This window comes from Hypomesus transpacificus, chromosome 21, assembly GCF_021917145.1.
Source record: "Hypomesus transpacificus isolate Combined female chromosome 21, fHypTra1, whole genome shotgun sequence".
In the NCBI taxonomy this organism is placed as follows: Eukaryota; Metazoa; Chordata; class Actinopteri; order Osmeriformes; family Osmeridae; genus Hypomesus; species Hypomesus transpacificus.
The window spans coordinates 98,064-117,577 of NC_061080.1; the positions used below are offsets into that span (position 1 = coordinate 98,064).

At 45.5% G+C, this 19,514-nt stretch overlaps 2 protein-coding genes across 2 annotated transcripts; both read right to left on the reverse strand.

Moving 5' to 3' along the window:
- Nucleotides 1-614: 614 nt before the first annotated feature.
- On the reverse strand, nt 615-9,419 carry LOC124483285. Its single transcript, XM_047043649.1, has 4 exons — nt 8,356-9,419; nt 1,764-2,017; nt 1,460-1,535; nt 615-1,338 (listed from the first exon to the last, which is right to left on the reverse strand). The coding sequence occupies exons 1-4, from the start codon at nt 9,335-9,337 to the stop codon at nt 1,202-1,204; spliced, it is 1,449 nt and encodes a 482-aa protein (XP_046899605.1). The 5' UTR covers nt 9,338-9,419; the 3' UTR covers nt 615-1,201.
- A 5,952-nt stretch (nt 9,420-15,371) lies between these two features.
- LOC124483286 lies at nt 15,372-18,676 on the reverse strand. Its single transcript, XM_047043650.1, has 2 exons — nt 18,575-18,676; nt 15,372-17,162 (listed from the first exon to the last, which is right to left on the reverse strand). Exon 2 carries the CDS (start codon nt 17,156-17,158, stop codon nt 15,989-15,991), a length of 1,170 nt encoding a protein of 389 aa, XP_046899606.1. The 5' UTR covers nt 17,159-17,162; nt 18,575-18,676; the 3' UTR covers nt 15,372-15,988.
- Between the last annotated feature and the right edge of the window lie 838 nt (nt 18,677-19,514).

Consider the following 19,514-nt stretch of genomic DNA (forward strand, 5'->3'; position numbering starts at 1 on the left):
CTGTACTCTCGTGAGATCGGTTGAAACGTGAACAGCAGGACGGGATATGTGAGATGCTTTTTCAGTGCTTTGTCAACACAATAATCCACCAAATTACAAAAAAGTCGCTAGATTTGTCGCTAGTCGCTTTTTGCTAATAAAGTCGCCAAGAGGGTCTGGAAAGTTACGAGATATAGCGACAAAGTCGCTAAGTTGGCAACACTGTTCCAACTCCTCCTCTTCCTCTGCTTGCTTCCCTTCCTCTTCCTCTTGGTCCTCCTCCTCTAATCTGAACTCTGCCTCATCCTCTGACTCTCCCTCCAACTCCCCTTACTCTGTCTGCATTGTCCCTTACTCTGTCTGCATTGTCCCTTACTCTGTCTGCTTTGTCCATTAATCTGTCTGCATTGTCCATTACTCTGTCTGCATTGTCCATTACTCTGTCTGCATTGTCCATTACTCTGTCTACATTGTCGTGAATGTGCATATCTGCCTTTTGATTTACCTGTTGGCTATAGCATTGTGTCCAACCACAACACACACATCAGTACATCAGAATCTTAGAACCTTTTCTAAGTCACCGCGCACCTCCCTGTGCGATAGCTTTGTTAGGAAAACAAACAGGACTGTTACACTCCAACTGTAATATAACTAGTTTATTGACAAGGATCAGATACAGTAGAGTGTCCCAGATGGTAGTGAGTCTCTGTGATGGTCTTCTCCTGATATCCACTCAGCCCAGCGAGTTCCAGCCAGGTGAGAAAGACCTAGTCCTCGTCCGCACTGCTGAAAGTACATTTCTGGCTCCTTGGCAACGGTCCTTCTGTTGTCCGGGAGAAAGTGGACCAGGAGACCTGCAGGGTAGAAGAACAGAGAGGCAGGAAACCAGAACAAACATCCAACATCAGCCTCCTGGAGAGCATCCAGGCCCTGTGTCCAAGTGTCCTGGAGCCAGACACTGGACCCCAAGCTGCTCCCCATGAACAGGCTAGCCTTGCATGGCAGCTCCCTCGCTGTGGGTGTGTATGAATGAGTGAATGAGAGGCATAATGTAAAGTGCTGTGGGTGCCGGGATGGATGGATATATGAGAGAGAGAGAGAGAGAGAGAGAGAGAGAGAGAGAGAGAGAGAGAGAGGTGTGTGTATGTGATAGAGGGACAGAGCCAGCCAGCCCTTTACGTTGCTGGGTACTTAAACGTATCAGTAGGCCGTCCTACTGGCTTCAAGACACCTTGAACATCTTGATGATGGACTGAAGCGCACGGAACATCCGTACGTGTAAAGGATGTCTAAGGGGCTCCTGGTTGGTCTCGTGGTCCTTCGACTGCTCCAGATTGGGAGGCGAACCACATTTAGCCCCTGTGAAAAGATAACATTTTAAATGGGTAAATTTGAAGTTAGGCTTTGTCAGAGTCATCAGCCCAATCTACAGGATAACTTTGTGATTCATTAAGGATGACAAGCAGTGGTGGTCGCTCACCAGGTGTGACATGAGAGCTGGGGGGAAGCTCCTCCTGGGCTGAGGGCTTCTTGGGCTCCGTCTTTCTCTTCAGAACCTGCAGAAAACACAGAACATGCTGGAATCTATGGAAACTATATGACAACACCTCTCAGTCCACCAAAGCATCAGGATTTAGAACAACAACAGCCCCTCAGTCCCAACAGTGCCTCTTCATTCTATACTTGCTCCATTACATGAATAACCTACCCATGGTCATTCATTCTGTACTCATACGATATACTATAAGCTCTGCTCTATAAGATCTGTTACATAAATAACCCACCTTGTTCTTGAAGAGCTTGGCTTTCTTGCTCAACCACTTCAAGCCCTTCTTAGGCTTTCTGGTCTCGCCTGCAGAGGTCGACGCTGTCCCAGCATCGATGATGACCGCTGCAGGGCTGAGCTCACCGAGATCTGCCCCAGGACACGGAGCTGCAGCAGCAGACTCACACAGAGTGTCGTCCATCACTCTCTCCGTCAGGATCCTGACTGTGCGGTCCTGGGTCTCCTGGCAGGACAGGCTGGAGGTCGAGGGAAGTGTGAGGAAATGATAGCATTATACTGCTGATCAATGCTGCTATACCAATCAATATCTAATATGAATATGTAAACACACATGTTTTGTAATGCTAATAACTAAGATACAAATATTGAATGTGATCAATTGATTTAATAAAGTAACAGATAAGAAACATTGAAATGTAACTTTGGTGTGTGGACAAGAATGCAGATGTCAGGCAAACTGACTTGGGAGGCGAGTTTGTGACGCTCAGGGACTGGTGTGAGCACAATGAGCTAGTCAGCTCATGGGAGTAAAAGTGTCAACTTGGGAGATAAGGTGATGCTGGGAACATAACTCTTCTCTGCTTCAGGACGAGTCAGACCGGACAGTTCTTACTATGGATAATATGCCCCCTTCCCCTGGAGACCCTGCCCCCCCCCCCCCCCTTCTCAATGGATGCCCCCTTCCCCTGGAGACTCTGCCCCCCCCCCCTTCTCACTGGATGCCCCCTTCTCCTTGGAGCCCATCTGCCCCTTTACATCATCTGACCTAGGAGTGGTCTTACCCTCTCCCCTTCCCCTTGAAGACCCCACCCCGTATATCATCAGGACCTCGAGATGACCTGCTCTCAACTCTGGAGAACTCAAACCCCCCCCCCCCCTTGGATTGCATCAGACCTGTGGGTCTCGTCCACCCCCCTCCCTGAACAACACCAGACCTGTGGGTCTTCTCTGCCCCCTCCCTCTCCTAACATCACCAGGTCCGTGGACTGCCCACCTTGCGCCAGCATGAACGCCCTGGACATTTAATTGGTTAACAATAGCCACCCCAAGGTCTCCTGACCAATGGCCACTCACCAGACCTCCCTCTTTGGGGAGTACAAGATCTGTCACCCAAGGGCGGGGAGACAGAACTTGGGAGGGGCAGAACTTTCTCTGATATTCTGTCACGACCACTTTCTCAACGAAGGCCTTCGTTCGTTCTAATCTTATACTCTGTTTTGGTGGGACGACTGCTTTTGCATCATCGACTGATTCATTGTACTAGACTACGGACATCTTGGTGTGTTGTTTTCATTGTGTATCTTGTGATTGCATCATTACTAATTAAACTACAAATAACTTGGTCCGATGCTTAACCATGTATCATTCTTCCTCTCAACACCCAGTTTACACTATCCTTAACAATTGGTGACCTTCCGACGTGCCTGGGTGAGAGATCTGGACGAGAGGTCCCTGAGAAGGGGACCCCAGCCGGCAGGAGCGGGACAGCTGTGGTTCACTGACACTCACTTGGATATCCACAAAAATAGGGTAAGCAGAGCCTGTTTAAACGAAATCTGCATAGCTTAGGACTTTAGCTTTTAGGAGTGAGTGTCTTTAAACTGCACTGTACTGTGACTCTGGGCTGCACACTTTGAATCAAATTGTCCATAGAGAGATTAACGTTGATGCAAACTCAATGATACATTTGTAATTGTGAAACGAGGTGGGGTCTGGCAGATGTGGCACTGTGACAGGAGCGCTCGGCAGTTTCTACGTGGTACGGGGCGTTGCCTGGCAGTGGTCACACTGTGACGGGAGCACCTGGCTGTTTCTGATTGTGTCTATTGTGAAACGAGGTGGGGTCTGGCAGATGTGGCACTGTGACAGGAGCGCTCGGCAGTTTCTACGTGGTACGGGGCGTTGCCTGGCAGTGGTCACACTGTGACGGGAGCACCTGGCTGTTTCTGATTGTGTCTATTGTGAAACGAGGTGGGGTCTGGCAGATGTGGCACTGTGACAGGAGCGCTCGGCAGTTTCTACGTGGTACGGGGCGTTGCCTGGCAGTGGTCACACTGTGACGGGAGCACCTGGCTGTTTCTGATTGTGTCTATTGTGAAACGAGGTGGGGTCTGGCAGATGTGGCACTGTGACAGGAGCGCTCGGCAGTTTCTACGTGGTACGGGGCGTTGCCTGGCAGTGGTCACACTGACGGGAACACCTGGCTGTTTCTAATTGTGTCTATTGTGAAACGAGGTGAGGTCTGGCAGAATGTGGCACTGTGACAGGAGCGCTCGGCAGTTTCTACGTGGTACGGGGCGTTGCCTGGCAGTGGTCACACTGTGACGGGAACACCTGGCTGTTTCTAAGTGTGTCTATTGGAAAACGAGGTGGGGTCCGGCAGAATGCGGCACTGTGACGGGAGCACCTGGCTGTTTGAGATAGACGTAAATAATATGTTTGTGGAGATTTAAGGAGTAGCAAACCTCTTTTTCTTGCTTTCTCTCTCTTTCTCCCTATCTACTGCATTGCTGGAATGGGCTATGCCGAGGTTCGAGCAGGGCACATTTCACAAGCAGACTCTCTCCCTTTCTTGCTCTCTCTCCCTTTCTCTCTATTGCATTGTCGGGATGGGGCCATGCCGAGGTTCGAGCATGGCGCATTTTAGACAAGCTCTCTCTCTCTCCCTTTCTCTCGCTCTCTCTCTCTCTCTCTCTCTCTCGCTATCTCTTAGCATTGTTGGGTTAATAATGTGTATCTCTCCCTTTCTTGCTCTCTCTCCCTTTCTCTCTATTGCATTGTCGGGATGGGGCCATGCCGAGGTTCGAGCATGGCGCATTTTAGACAAGCTCTCTCTCTCTCCCTTTCTCTCGCTCTCTCTCTCTCTCTCTCGCTATCTCTTAGCATTGTTGGGTTAATAATGTGTATCTCTCCCCTCGCACCTTTCCCCTCCCCTCTCCTCTCCTCTCACCCCTCCCCTCTCACACACTCTCCCTTCACACACCTCCCCTCCCTTCCCTTCCCCTCTCCTCTCCTCTCCTCCCCTCTCCTCTCCTCCCCTCTCCACTCCTCTCCTCTCCTTTCTCCTCTCCTCTCCCTTCACACATCTCCCCTCAACTCCCTACCCCTCCAACCCCTACCCTCTCACACACTCTCTCACTCTCGCCCTCTCTCTCTCGCTCTCCCCACCTCCCCTCTCCTCTCCTCCCCCCTCCTCTCCTCTCTCCCCTCCCCTCCCCCCCTCACACACTCTCTCCCTTCACACACCTCCCCTCAACTCCCAACCCCTCCCCTCCAACCCCTCCCCTCTCACACACCCTCTCGTCTCTCCCTTCACACACCTCACCTCCCCACCACTCCCCTCTCACACACTCTCTCCCTTCACACACCTCCCCACCCCTCTCCTCCCCTCCCCTCTCTTGCACTACACACACTCTCTCTCTCTCTCTCTCTCTCTATGTCTCTCTCTCTCTTTACCTCTCTCTGGTCAAGGAGCTGAGACCTACCGGTGCCAACTAAACTCCTTGTCTCTCTCTCTCTCTCTCTCTCTCTCTCTCTCTAATACTGATGTGTATGTATGGATCTTTGAGACTCTACCCACAGCTACGACCAGCAACAGGTTACAATTATTTTGGTGGTTGGCATTGACTGGTGACAGTGGGTTGCAGCTGTTACTAGCCTGGATCCGGCTGGTGGCAGTTGGGTGGTTGGTGAGCTCAGACTGGTGGTGGATTATATTATTGCAGTTGTGTTTTGTCTGTGGCTCCGACTGGTGGTGGATGGCATTATTGCAGTTCTATTTTGTCTGGCTCCGACTAGTGGTACATGGCATTACTACAGCTGTTATTGTTTGATTCCAACCAGTGGTGGAACAACAAGTATTTATGGTCAGACGTGACCTTGCTATCTGTGTGTGTCTGTTATGTTTGCCTTATGTTGCCTATATGTATCTGTCATGTTTGTTTTATGTCTGTTTCAAACAAGAGAAAATTATGTTTATGTGTCTTTAAGGAGAGGACAAATGGAGTGGCGTCCATCGCACGTTGAATTAAGGCCAGGTTATAAAATATTAGACTGGTGGCAGACCAAATACACAGTCAACCCAGATACTGGGTTTAAAGAAGGCAGCGGTAAAAAAGACCCCACAACCAACAGAAGAGTGGCATTAACTGAGGAAGAATACAAACTTGTGTTTGCAGGATCGCTGCAGTGCATAAACAAGGAGGAAATAAAAGAACAGTATCCAGCACAAGCAGAATATTTCGAGAAGCTGGCATCACAAATTATAGTCGAACCTTCACACTTGCAGCCAATCTAGGGCAGCAGGCACAGTGTTATCTGGAGGAAATTGTGGAATTTGAAGTTCACTCAGAGATCGAGCGTTTCTGTGAGGCTACAAGTGGACAGGACTGGAGCGACGGCTGTCGCTAGGGCCATGTTCTCTTTCCTCACGGCATTATCTTTTGAACCCCTTTACTTTCACTAATCACGTCCTTATTTACACTGGGACATATCTTAATCAGTAATGTCCAGTTTGATTGTTATTCAATGTTCTCAAATTTATTTTATTACAATTCTAAAAGCTTGGCTAAAGTTGTATGTATGTGGTGAAGGGGACCTGTGAGTATGTTCAGGTCTGCCGTGGGTACATGGATGTCGAATGTCCACTCTGTGGAGTGACGGTGGGTTTTCCCCTATAACATCGTTAGGGTTTTCCCACTGTGTCCAGTGTGTCCACACCACTTGGCCATAACGCTGCATAGTCTCATTATTATCGTTCTAAGCATTGTGTTCCTTAACGGGATATTTTAAATTTTGTGTTAGTTGTCACACCCTTTAAAGGGTGTGAAAGGAGGGATTCCATGAAAACTTTAAAATATCCTGTCCGAATTAACAGTTTCTTTCTACATGTATTGACTCTTTTAATGTTCTGTTTAACAGATTGACTGATCGTAAGGCGTCACACCCTTTAGAGGGTGTGAAAGGAGGGTGAGTTCTAGTGAAAAAAAAAAAAAAAAAAAAAAGTTATATATATCTTCCTGTAATCTGACTGACTGTTTCTTATTGCTCATCTGAACTAACCTCCATTGTTTGCTCACACAGGTTCATAATATTTTAAATTTGTGTAGTCACACCCTTTAAAGGGTGTGAAAGGAGGGATCCATGAAAACTTTAAAAATATTAAATTTTGACTGTTTTGATGACCATATGCGCATGTTTAACCTAGTTATCGACTGATTTTGCATTTTAACATCTAGTTTGACTGTATTTTGGTTCATTGCTTAAGTGTTTTACGCATGTTTAACCTAGTTAACAACTGATTTGCCTTTACTGCCAGACTGGTATATTTTAAATTTGTGTTGTCACACCCTTTAGAGGGTGTGAAAGGAGGGATCCATGAAACTTTAAAATATCCAGTTTTAATGTTGACACCACATAGTGGTGTCAAAGGAGGGATTGTGAGGAAATGATAGCATTATACTGCTGATCAATGCTGCTATACCAATCAATATCTAATATGAATATGTAAACACACATGTTTTGTAATGCTAATAACTAAGATACAAATATTGAATGTGATCAATTGATTTAATAAAGTAACAGATAAGAAACATTGAAATGTAACTTTGGTGTGTGGACAAGAATGCAGATGTCAGGCAAACTGACTTGGGAGGCGAGTTTGTGACGCTCAGGGACTGGTGTGAGCACAATGAGCTAGTCAGCTCATGGGAGTAAAAGTGTCAACTTGGGAGATAAGGTGATGCTGGGAACATAACTCTTCTCTGCTTCAGGACGAGTCAGACCGGACAGTTCTTACTATGGATAATATGCCCCCTTCCCCTGGAGACCCTGCCCCCCCCCCCCCCCTTCTCAATGGATGCCCCCTTCCCCTGGAGACTCTGCCCCCCCCCCCTTCTCACTGGATGCCCCCTTCTCCTTGGAGCCCATCTGCCCCTTTACATCATCTGACCTAGGAGTGGTCTTACCCTCTCCCCTTCCCCTTGAAGACCCCACCCCGTATATCATCAGGACCTCGAGATGACCTGCTCTCAACTCTGGAGAACTCAAACCCCCCCCCCCCCTTGGATTGCATCAGACCTGTGGGTCTCGTCCACCCCCCTCCCTGAACAACACCAGACCTGTGGGTCTTCTCTGCCCCCTCCCTCTCCTAACATCACCAGGTCCGTGGACTGCCCACCTTGCGCCAGCATGAACGCCCTGGACATTTAATTGGTTAACAATAGCCACCCCAAGGTCTCCTGACCAATGGCCACTCACCAGACCTCCCTCTTTGGGGAGTACAAGATCTGTCACCCAAGGGCGGGGAGACAGAACTTGGGAGGGGCAGAACTTTCTCTGATATTCTGTCACGACCACTTTCTCAACGAAGGCCTTCGTTCGTTCTAATCTTATACTCTGTTTTGGTGGGACGACTGCTTTTGCATCATCGACTGATTCATTGTACTAGACTACGGACATCTTGGTGTGTTGTTTTCATTGTGTATCTTGTGATTGCATCATTACTAATTAAACTACAAATAACTTGGTCCGATGCTTAACCATGTATCATTCTTCCTCTCAACACCCAGTTTACACTATCCTTAACAGAAGGTTCACTTCCAGGCTCTTTTGCATCTGACCCTTAACTGAGCTCTCAGCAAAGCTGTGGATGAGCTCCTGTCTGGAGGGCATCGGGGGGATGATCTCAAATGTCCGCTCTTCGAGAGCCGACAGCTTGTCTGCAGCTTTCTGCAGGGTCCTCAGCGTGCTGTCATAAAGCAGCTGGCTGGAGGAGTGGACCTGCTCCCAGAACTTCCTGCCACCAGATCTCATCTTAGCTGAGGCCTTGTGCTGCTCAACCACCTCATGGAGATCATCCAGGATCACACCAATGAGGTTCTCACAGTTGTCAGAGGAGATCAGCAGAGATGGACGCTCTGAGCTCTCCGGATTGGCCGCATGAGGTGAATCACGAGGGGTCGCCGGCTGGCAAGAGAGCTTCTGAGTTGCTCTACTCAAGACCTGCTGGAACACATCTCTTCCTTTGATCAGGTACTCTTTAATGATGGTTCCCACTCGTGTGTCATCATGGGCCAGGCTCTCTTCAGCTGTGGGTGGGCCCTGAGGACATAAAAAAATCAAGGTCTCCAGGACCTCGGTGGTTCTGTGTCCACTCCCTGGCAGAAGGGTGTCAACGAACAAGGAGCGGTAGATGTGGGAGAAAGACAACTCCGGGCGCCTTAGGATCAGCGAATGATCCGAGATGGCTGAGATGCCTTCGATGAGCTCATCAATCTCCACTTCCTCTATGCCCTTGTTCAGACAGGCCAACATCTGTTCGTTGGCCAGCTCCTGGAGTTTTGTCAGGCCTTCGTTCTTCACGCTCTCCCGATAGCAGAACTCACTGCTTATGGCTCTGCAGGCTGCTGTCACCGTGTCGACAGACCGGATCAACAGAAGCCTGATGAGAGACGGGGGCAAACTTTCCAGAGACGTCTCGTTCATCAAAGAGACGCTCTCGTCTGCCGTCACATCTCCCATCCTGGAAGAAATCACCAGGGGGGTCAGTTTGGCCGCTGCCTTGCAGACCATCTTCTTGGCTGCAGAGGAAACATCCAATGCGTTCCATCCTGTGAGGGAGGAGCTGTTCCCTGCTCTGGATGTTGAAGACTGGCTTTCCAGCAGCTCAACAGCACTTTTTACGGATTTGATGATTTCCTCGACCAGGTCACTGGCCAGGGAATGTCCATAGCGACCGCTCCCCAGATAAGGGAGCATGACCAAATCCTCAGTCAGTGATAGGCTGGATGGAGATGTGGACGAGCCCTCCTTCCTACATGGCCCAAACTGCTCCTCCAGCTTCAGCTCCACAGCCTGGACAACGTTGGTCCTCGACATGGTGGTCAGGAGCTCTCTGAGGGACCTTCCAGAAGACCGACTGCTGCTCCCTGACCTCCTCAGCAGCGGTAGAGTCTGCACGTCGGCACAGACAGCAGAGAGGAAGTAGCTCACAGAGGAACAGGTAAAAGGCCCTTGAGCTTCTTCTTGGAGGGCGGCCCTGGCTGCCAGGACGTTTCTGATGACTGCCTCGATCACCTCAGCTGCCACAGAGCCCAGACTGGCCTTGGCCTCCACCTGCAGATCCGGACAGGGGGTTCCACTGGGTCTGCTGGCTATGCCAGAGGGCATTTTCTCCACTCCACTGACGCCCTGGGAAGTGGACGCAACCTCCAGGGCTTCCAGCTGGTCTTTTGACCCAGTGTCGGGTACTGAAGAAGGGGGCAGATCCGAGGGCTCGACCAGGTCCATGTCCTCCGAACTTAGAGGCCTAACGTTCAACACCCTGATGAAGGTCCGCTTGCCTCCAGACAGACTCCCCTCTCTTCCCTCACTCACCTCGGGCTGGAATGAGTCTGTCGTATCTTTCTCCATGTCTCTTCCTCAAAGACTGCCTCAGGTCACACTTGCTGTTGCAGTCTGGTTTGAGAGAGAGGCTTTCACACCTGACCCATGAAAAAGGCAGACTTTTACAAAAAACAAAGAGAATATAATTACTTTTTTTTTTAAATAATCTAACATCAACTTACATATCTACAAGAAATCATGTCTCGGAAATGTAACCCTTACAACTTAAGGTGCAAAACAATCGGACAATATTACATTATTATGTTTCTCTGTTCCAATACGAATTAGTCAAGGTTAAGGCGTTGCAGTGATCCAAATCCTTCTCCAATAAAATGTTTATGTAAAACTGAGCACAGTGATCAGAACGGCCTTTATTTGATGAATTACGTCATAATACAGCAAATGTCATCTAACAGCTGACGGCGAAATTTGAAGATGCCTCTATTGACTTTTCCAAAGAACACAGAGAAGAATGAGCTACAATAACTTTTTCAGATTAATGTGTGATATCTACCTTCACATTTACCCGGTAACATTGTCTTGAAAATGTAAACCTTACAACTTGAAAAAGTCTCCGTACCTTCCTTACAACTTGAAAAAGTCTCCGTACCTTCCTTACAACTTGAAAAATGTGCATATTATGTAAATGCCCTGAAAAGGGGTGTGATTGAATAAACGATGCACGGACAAAACGTTCCCTCACATCGTGTATTTCACAACTCCATCTCAAATCACAGGCCAATGTAGTCATGCTGCTAACATATAGCACACACAATTACAACAGTACTCCGTACATTACAGAAATATCTAAAGAACATACGACAAGCACGATAAGTACCGCACTTTCATCCACCGCGTGGGGGTTATCGTTGCTAATGGCTAATGTAGCTAACTCGCTCTTCGTCGTGAAGCTAACTAACGCTAACTTATTTCACAAACATAACATGTGAAAACGTACTGTGATAACAACACTGTGATAACAACATAAACACATTCACATAACACTTAAACACTGCATTTTATAGGACTTATAACCTGAAAAGGGGAGTAATTGAACAAACGATGCACGGACAAAACTTTCCCTCACATCATCATGTATTTCACAACTGAAGGGAGGGAGCGACGTGCACCGAAACTTAGCTCAATCCTTTTACATTCCCCCTGCTGGAGCCCTATAGTAACTACAATGCTCCCATATTTAGCACACCACTTTTCATATAAAAAACAAGAACAACCGACAACAACACCCGAACCATAAACTGTGATATACCACCAACGCACATTATTCCATCTGTCACACAAAACAATCTGAAAATGTACTTACATTATAATGTTTCAGTGTTCCAATACGAATTCGTTGAGGTGAAAGCGTCGTAGAGATCCAAATCCTTGTCCAAGAAAATGTTCAATAAGAAATGATAGCAGTGATCAGAACGGCATTTTATAGTTTATTTGATGAATTACGTCATAATACAGCAAACGTCATCAAACAGCAGATGGCGCTCTTTACACCCAGTCTGTTTAGAGTCCAGGCCGTGGTCTGTTATCAGTGTTAAACAGGGGCGTACATTTAATTGAAAATGATTTGTTTTAATCACGTTTTAAAAAGTGAAAATGTGTACCCCCCACCACACATTTTGTATCAAGAAAAATATATTTAACAGCGGTATCCACTGTTATATCGATTTAAAAAATCTGTCCCACCCACATTGGAAAATAAACCGACGACGTTGATGTTCCATAATGCCTTATTTAATTATGATTTGCCCATTTAGACAAATCACTGTTTTCTCCACTGCCCTCCGGCAGGCGTTTCAGGAGCCTCCGGACCAGGACCAGCAGACTAAAGAACAGTTTTTTCCCCAGGGCTGTTTCTTCACTGAACTCGAACCCCCTGTTGATCCACCCCCCTCATTCAGCTAACTCCTCTTCTACCTCACATCTGCCTTCACTTTGTTATCTGCACTACTGGAATGTCAATTAGCCTACTGTCTGTTTATTACAGTAACAACTGTTTACTTATGAAAACTGTTTACATTTGCATTTTGCACCGTACTTCTTCTGTAATATGCAATCACTTTCCACTACACTTTTAAACTTTTTTAGAGTAAAGCGTTTGTCCATACTTTATTGCACTACACTGTATATCCTGCACTTACTGTTATTGCACTTCTGGTTAGACCTAAACTACATTTCGTTGCCTTGTACCTGTACTGGTGTAATGACAATAAAGTTGAGAAAGATCTAATCAAGTTTATTTCGACTGGATCATTCTTTTGCACAGACGCTTCGCTTCACCTTTTCACATTAGGAGGCAATAGTTCTCTTGAACGCTGCTTGTCTTGCATCCTCTGCAGAGGACCATCGACCCAAACATGAAGCTACACCTTTTTCAACCACCGGAACATTGTTTCTAAGATTGTTTAAAATTGTATATTATCAGCAGAAAAGACACCTAACGCCTCCAGAGATGTGGTCTCCTTGGTGAAGTAAGAAAACGAAACTTTTTTTTACAGGCTTTTATGAGGGTGGCTGAAAGGTCACTATCATTACATTTACATTTACATTTATTCATTTAGCAGACGCTTTTGTCCAAAGCGACTTCCAAGAGAGAGCTTCACAAAGTGCATAGGTCACTGATAATAACAACAAGATAGCCCCACAGCATTGCGGGTAGTCAAAAACAAGAAGTACATATTGTGAACAACCAAAAAATAGTGCTATAGGGAAGAAACCATAAGAGCATGTAGTTAAACAAGTGAAAATTACACAACATTAATCTCTAAGTGCAGGTGTACCTGTAAGAAAGCAATAAAAATAGGATCAACTAAAAAAGAAGAATACAACAGTTTAAATCAGCTACCACTAACCAACAAGAGCAACAGTCTAAGCAAGAGTCATTGTGAACCTTGAGGAAACTAGCGTTGGATTCAGCAAACCATTCCTAAGTACCATTGTACTCCCGGAACAAGTGCGTCTTGAGCCTTCTCTTGAAGGTGGAGAGACAGTCCGTGTCTCTGATGGAGGTGGGGAGTTGATTCCACCACTGGGGTGCCAGGCAGGAGAAGAGCTTGTGCTGGGACCGGGCGGTCTTGAGAGGTGGGACCACCAGGCGGTTGTCTGAAGAAGACCGTAGGTGGCGGGTGGGGGTGTAAGGCTGCAGGAGAGACTTGATGTAGTCGGGCGCAGTTCCGTTCACTGCTCGGAAGGTCAGTACCAGGGTCTTGAATCTGATGCGGGCCGTTATGGGTAGCCAGTGGAGGGAGATGAGGAGCGGGGTAACGTGGGAGCGTCTGGGTAGATTGTAGACCAGACGGGCCGCTGCGTTCTGAATTCTCTGAAGAGGGCAGGTTGCGCATGATGGGAGACCGGCGAGCAGCGAGTTGCAGTAGTCCAACTTGGAGAGGACAAGTGCTTGGACAAGCAGCTGGGTGGAGTGCTCAGACAGGTATCTCCTATCAGAAACGTACTCAGAAAGCGATTGAATTAGACAAATCCTGGGATCAAATGTAAACTGACAAACATGCTCGAAACATAGGCTAATTGTATACATTAACAATACAGTTATTTATTGGGAACTCGTGCCAGATGACAGACGCTTTGGCCACAAACGGACCAGCCTCCAACGAACGCCAAAATTCATAATGATCAGGTGAGACCACCGTAATGATGATTCATTACGTTCATTATTTGTTTGACAATAGCCTTGTCTGTAACCAGGAGAATGATTTTTGCTGAGTGTTTTATGAATAAACCCTGGCTTGTTTGTTCAACTGGATCGTTTTAATTAAAATTCAAAATCTTTCATTAGCATAAATGTTCAGGTTAAACAATTTTGTCAAAGCATTTTCAACACATATCAGGAAATCTAACTCTCATCTATCATAAAACAAACACCACTATAAACAAGATTTCATATTTACTGTAGCTATTCTAACAAAAGTCTTGTATTTCAGAGAGGAGCTTACTGAGGTCCTGGACCAGTACTGGTCAGACACCTTGAGCCACACAGCCACTCTGAGGGACTTCTGCGACAGGCACTCAAATTGGAGCCTTCACAGGGAGACAGAGCTGGAGATGATGACAGACATCAAGGAAAGGGCTGACAGAATCACCTGACTTTCAACTTTGTCAGAGATTCTCCAAACGAGTTGATGGCGGTAGGTTAGGTTGGGGTGGCACTTGGGGTGGCCAATCAGATTTCAGGGGTGGCCCGTGCCACCCTAGGCCACTCCCTGAACACGCCAGTGGGAGGGTGGCAGCAGCACTGATCATACAACGACCGGGGTGAGTGTGTGCATATCCGCGCGTCTTTTAAAGACGCCTTATCGGACGTGGCCCAATGGATATGCGCTGCGACATGGGTGTGGTAGTGGGAGGAGTAAGGAAAGTGGAGTAAGACGCCTTACGTCCCCGATCACTGACTGACGCGCGCTGCCCGATTGCCCTGCCAGAACTAGCTGCGCTTATATAGTCCACATATTGTAATTTTAGGTTCCTATATGTTTATTGTATGCACCTTCCTGCCAAAGTAAATTCCTTGTCTGTGCAAACTTTCATGGCGAATAAATCCCTTTCTGATTCTGAACTCAGCAGGGTTGATGCAAAGTGTTTTATTGGTTCTCAGGTAACAAAGATTCCCAATAGAACGTGAGCGTGATCCTGGGATCAGACTGAAGTTTTCTCCGGACAATTTAACTTATATAGTCTTCTCCCCATTGTATGTTTAATATGGTACGATATTTGGTGGTTACATAGACATTAGGTAATCTTACAAAGCGGGTCCCTTGTCTCAGGGGATTCAAAACAGGTACTTTCCTACATAGACAAACTCTCCCAATTTAGACCCTTCTGACCTTGAACAGCCAGGTGCACTGTGCTCCTGGGTACAAGGCCAAAAACACGTCTCATAAGTCATAGTTGGACTCCCTGGTTCTTTGTAGAAGCACCCTGGTTCTCTTTTCCTCCACTTTGCCCCTCTTTTTCCAAATCTTAATATTTTGGGCTTTATTCCTTATACTATTGTTTAGGGATAACAATAATCAGTCAACAGCTTTGCATCTGGTTTCCAATAATATAGCATGTACTAGAATGGTGATTACAAGTTTCATTGAATCCATAATCATTACCCATCTTCAAATTCACAACAGTATGGTGTTTTTTCCACAACACATGCGCACAAACAGCAAACCTGACACAAATGACAGTTCAAGAAGCAATTGAAATTCAATTTTATTCGGATAACCCTTTTGACAAGCAATGTCACAACAGTGGGCTTGACACATGCCCATTAATTGGCACCTAACAGTATAACCAGCCTAAAAGAAGAGAATGGCTAGGAAGGCCTGAACTGGACAAGTGTTGAGGTGGATTTAAAGTTGTTAAATTCTGTGTGCGATGAATCCCATACATAAAGGGTTAAATTATTGATTGATTAGAAGTGTACAGGTTAAGATCAGTCTGTGTGTAGAATTATTGTATTTATCATTTCATGCTAATAACCCTTGGCACTCTTTAAACAAACTTGTGCTCAAGGTGGGTCCGTGTGCCTAGGAGCGTGACACAACACTAGCTACTGATATTGTCTGTGCACAGGACATCAACATAGAGAAAGCAGAAACCCTTTGTACAGACTTAGCTCATGTAGCCTACCTTTCCACAGAGTTTGTGTTATTTTGAAGCCACGTGTCACAAGGAAACAGCATGTGCAACAAACACTGCAAACCTCTTTTACAGTATAACGTGTTATAAGTTGGGATGAATAGAGGGGTTTCAGTGGTAAAACAGTCAAACAAAAGCAAGGCCAGGTCTGGAGGCAGTGATCGGGTGGGCTGTACCTTAGTTTTCTAAACATTTCATCTTTCCTTGGTGAATTCTGAGACCATGGAGGTTCTTACAGACTTTCCCACACAAACACGTTTCCGAAGATCTGTCGCTAGAGCAATTATCATCAAAGAAATTATGTAGGTTTTCAACTTGACGGCTAGAATGCCGAGGCATAAAACTATTTTGTGGTGGGGATTCCGGGTACGATCTGAATTCCGGATAGGAACGAAATTTCGGGTAGAATAGGAAGTCTGAATATGATGGGAATTCCGGATGTGATCTGGCCGGTGATTGCTCCAAACATTTCATCTTTCCTTGGTGAATTCTGAGGCCATGGAGGTTCTTACAGACTTTCCCACACAAACACGTTTCCGATGATTTGTCGCTAGAGCAATTATTGTCGAAGAAATTATGTAGGGTTTCGACTTGACGGCTAGAATGCCGAGGCATAAAACTATTTTGTGGTGGGGATTCTGGATGTGATTTGGCCGGTGATTGCTCCAAACATTTCATCTTTCCTTGGTGAATTCTGAGGCCATGGAGGTTCTTACAGACTTTACCACACAAACACGTTTCCGATGATTTGTCGCTAGAGCAATTATCATCAAAGAAATTATGTAGGGTTTCAATTTGACGGCTAGAATGCCGAGGCATAAAACTATTTCGTAGTGGGGATTCCGGATGTGATCTGGCCGGTGATGGCCGCACAACCATAGGAGTGATGGTGCCCAAAACAGTAATGCGGGCTGGATCCCACACGCAGTTTTCTTCCAGACCACTCCTCACCATACCACAGTTAGGAGGAACCCAGGCCGTGTCATAACCAAGTTCATACCAGGTTTCCTGGTAGGGATGGCCTCGTCTGTTGATTTTTTTCACTTTGCCAACATTGACCCTAACCCTCAGAACAACCCTCTGATGCTCAGGCAACTCTAGTGGGTATCTGGTAGCCTTCTGCAGGTCTCTGCTGAGGTACACTCCTGGACCCAACATGCCTCCTGTGGATGGCTGGAACCCATTCCTCCGTATAGCTTTAGCAGCCTTTTGGCTGGTACCGTGATACATGATGTAGGTCTGACCAGACTTGGGTTCTGGATGATTGAGTGGTGTCACCCCTGGGGGGAGAGTGAAGTCATCCTCTGCCCAGATGCACTGAGACACTTGGGGCGCTGGCTTGTACATATTACTGTGGGAGACAAAGGGGTTGTAACTTAACAATCTTATGACATCACGAAGCCCAAAGACAACACATGAAATTCCTCTGCCATCATATTTTTGTTACGGCACACTACTGTGACGAAATTACTGTAGAGGTAGGTACTGCAACTAGTTACTATTGTAAACATACAATACTTTTGTTACAGTGCATCAAAATATTATATAATCACAGTGTGACAAAATCCAAGATGCTTGCTGTCTCACATTACAACAGACTCATTATGAAGTACATACACTATTATAAAGCTATAAGTTCGTACAGATACTGCATAATGAAATTCCAGGACTTTCAAGGACTTTTCAAGTTCTATTTTGGGGGGACTACAATCAGAGATCTCATTTATCAAACATATACTTTACTTACTTTAAATTAATACCTATTAAAGCTACATGTGTTATTCAATCAAGAGCACCAAGTGATTTTCTCTTTTTCTTTTGTTCTTTGATGAACATTAATGAGACGGACAGCAGTGGGTTTATTAGACGGCTGTCACTTTAAGACCTGACGCATGTGTCGCGGATCTGACACAAATCCTGTTTTCTTCCAGCTCTTCACCTTAATTTCAGACTTTGAAACTCATTGAAGACTTATGAGGATACTCGCCAAAAATGGTCATTGTGACAATTTTCCGTTTCGTCCTCAAGTACGCCAAATCAATACGGTACTGGCGCGCACTATCTGAGAAAAATGAGCTTTTCTCTCGGTGTGTGTATGACGGGTGTGTGTGCAAAGAATGCAGCTTCAGAAAGCACTTCTTCAGAACCGAATTGATTTCTACTTTGGCTCTTATCGTGCTTGAAAAACACTTAACTGAATTGAGAGCATTATCATATGCTATAACGCAAACCAAAGAATGCAAGAAAAAACGGATGGTGCTTTAATAACATTTGCAGGAAGCGGGATGGGTTGAGGCGTTAATTTTGAGCGAAAATACCGTATTAATGTTTTTATTTTTTTCATGAACACTTCAAAATTACTTTGTAAATTAGTATATATTGTCTGAAAGTATTTCAAGCACTTTTGAAGTATCTCGTCATTAATATGACTTTTTTCAAGGGTTTTCCAGGACTTAAATTTCAAAAAGTCCAGCACAAAAGTCAAGCACTTTAAGCACCTTCTACGAACCCGGTATAAACAATACTATATTGTATTTACTGTAATTAACTTATTAAATGTGGAACAAAGAAATATGACATTTAGACTATATCACCTCAAGGCTGATACTTTTACAGTGTTTCTTTTTGACTGACACATTTCTTTATATCCTGTCTACTGTTATTAGAAAAGTACATGTTCACTCCAAACGCATATCATTTCGTACAATCAAAATCTGCATGGTGAATCTGTGATTAAAGCTTAGTGTTTTAACAGATACTCACTCTTGAATTGGTGATGCAGCTTTCGCTAGGAAGTAATGTGAGGCGGGAAATGGTGACTTTATAATGCTTCTGACGTGGGTGGAGCTTAGGTATGGCCTACATAACTTTCGTTTCCCTGAAAACACTCGTAGAAGTTTGAACAAAGCCCAAACTGGCTATCTGTCCTGCCCCAGCATTTATACAGTGCAGTAAGATAAAAAGATGAGAAGAGGGTTGAGCTTTCTCATCCATCAGGGAGTTGTTCTTGCTGGCGCGTCCCACGCTCGGGTGCCGTCTCAACCCGGTTTCAAGGTTGCTTCTGGAATGGAGAGATTAAGACACAAAATACAGCCTGTTCCCCACACTCTGTGTGAGACACAATGTTTAAGCCTGAGCAAACTTCGAAATTCATAAGACATAACTTTAATAAGCCCAATATATAATTTTAATCGACACAACATATTCTTTAAGAGATGCATCCTTTAAAGAGTCGTACTAACATTGTTCCTGTTGCTATATTCACTGGTGCACAGTGCCCGTGATGCATTCGGTGATTACAGTTCTAGAATTGTACTCTAATGTATTATACGTTCTTTAAGTTCTCTCATGTTTAATTCGCTTGCTTATAGCACATAGCATATCAGAAATACCTCAACTTTATCACATGACTCCTTAACTTTAGGCCTGAATCTCTTAACATTGACGTCAAATCTAATTTGTGACTATTTTGGTTGGACAAAGCCACTTTATGATTTACACACAAACCCAAATATGCTTTTCATTGTAAATTCTATGGTAATTTATATCAGCTATCTATGAAAAAATGTAGTTGATTTAAAGTGTCAAATACACAGAGCAATACCTTGCCAGCTTATTACAGTAGTTGTCAGAGACTATATTGTCAGAAAAAATTCATTCCTGTTTGCTGGGGGCTGATGAAACGTGTTGAAGACAAGTTGAG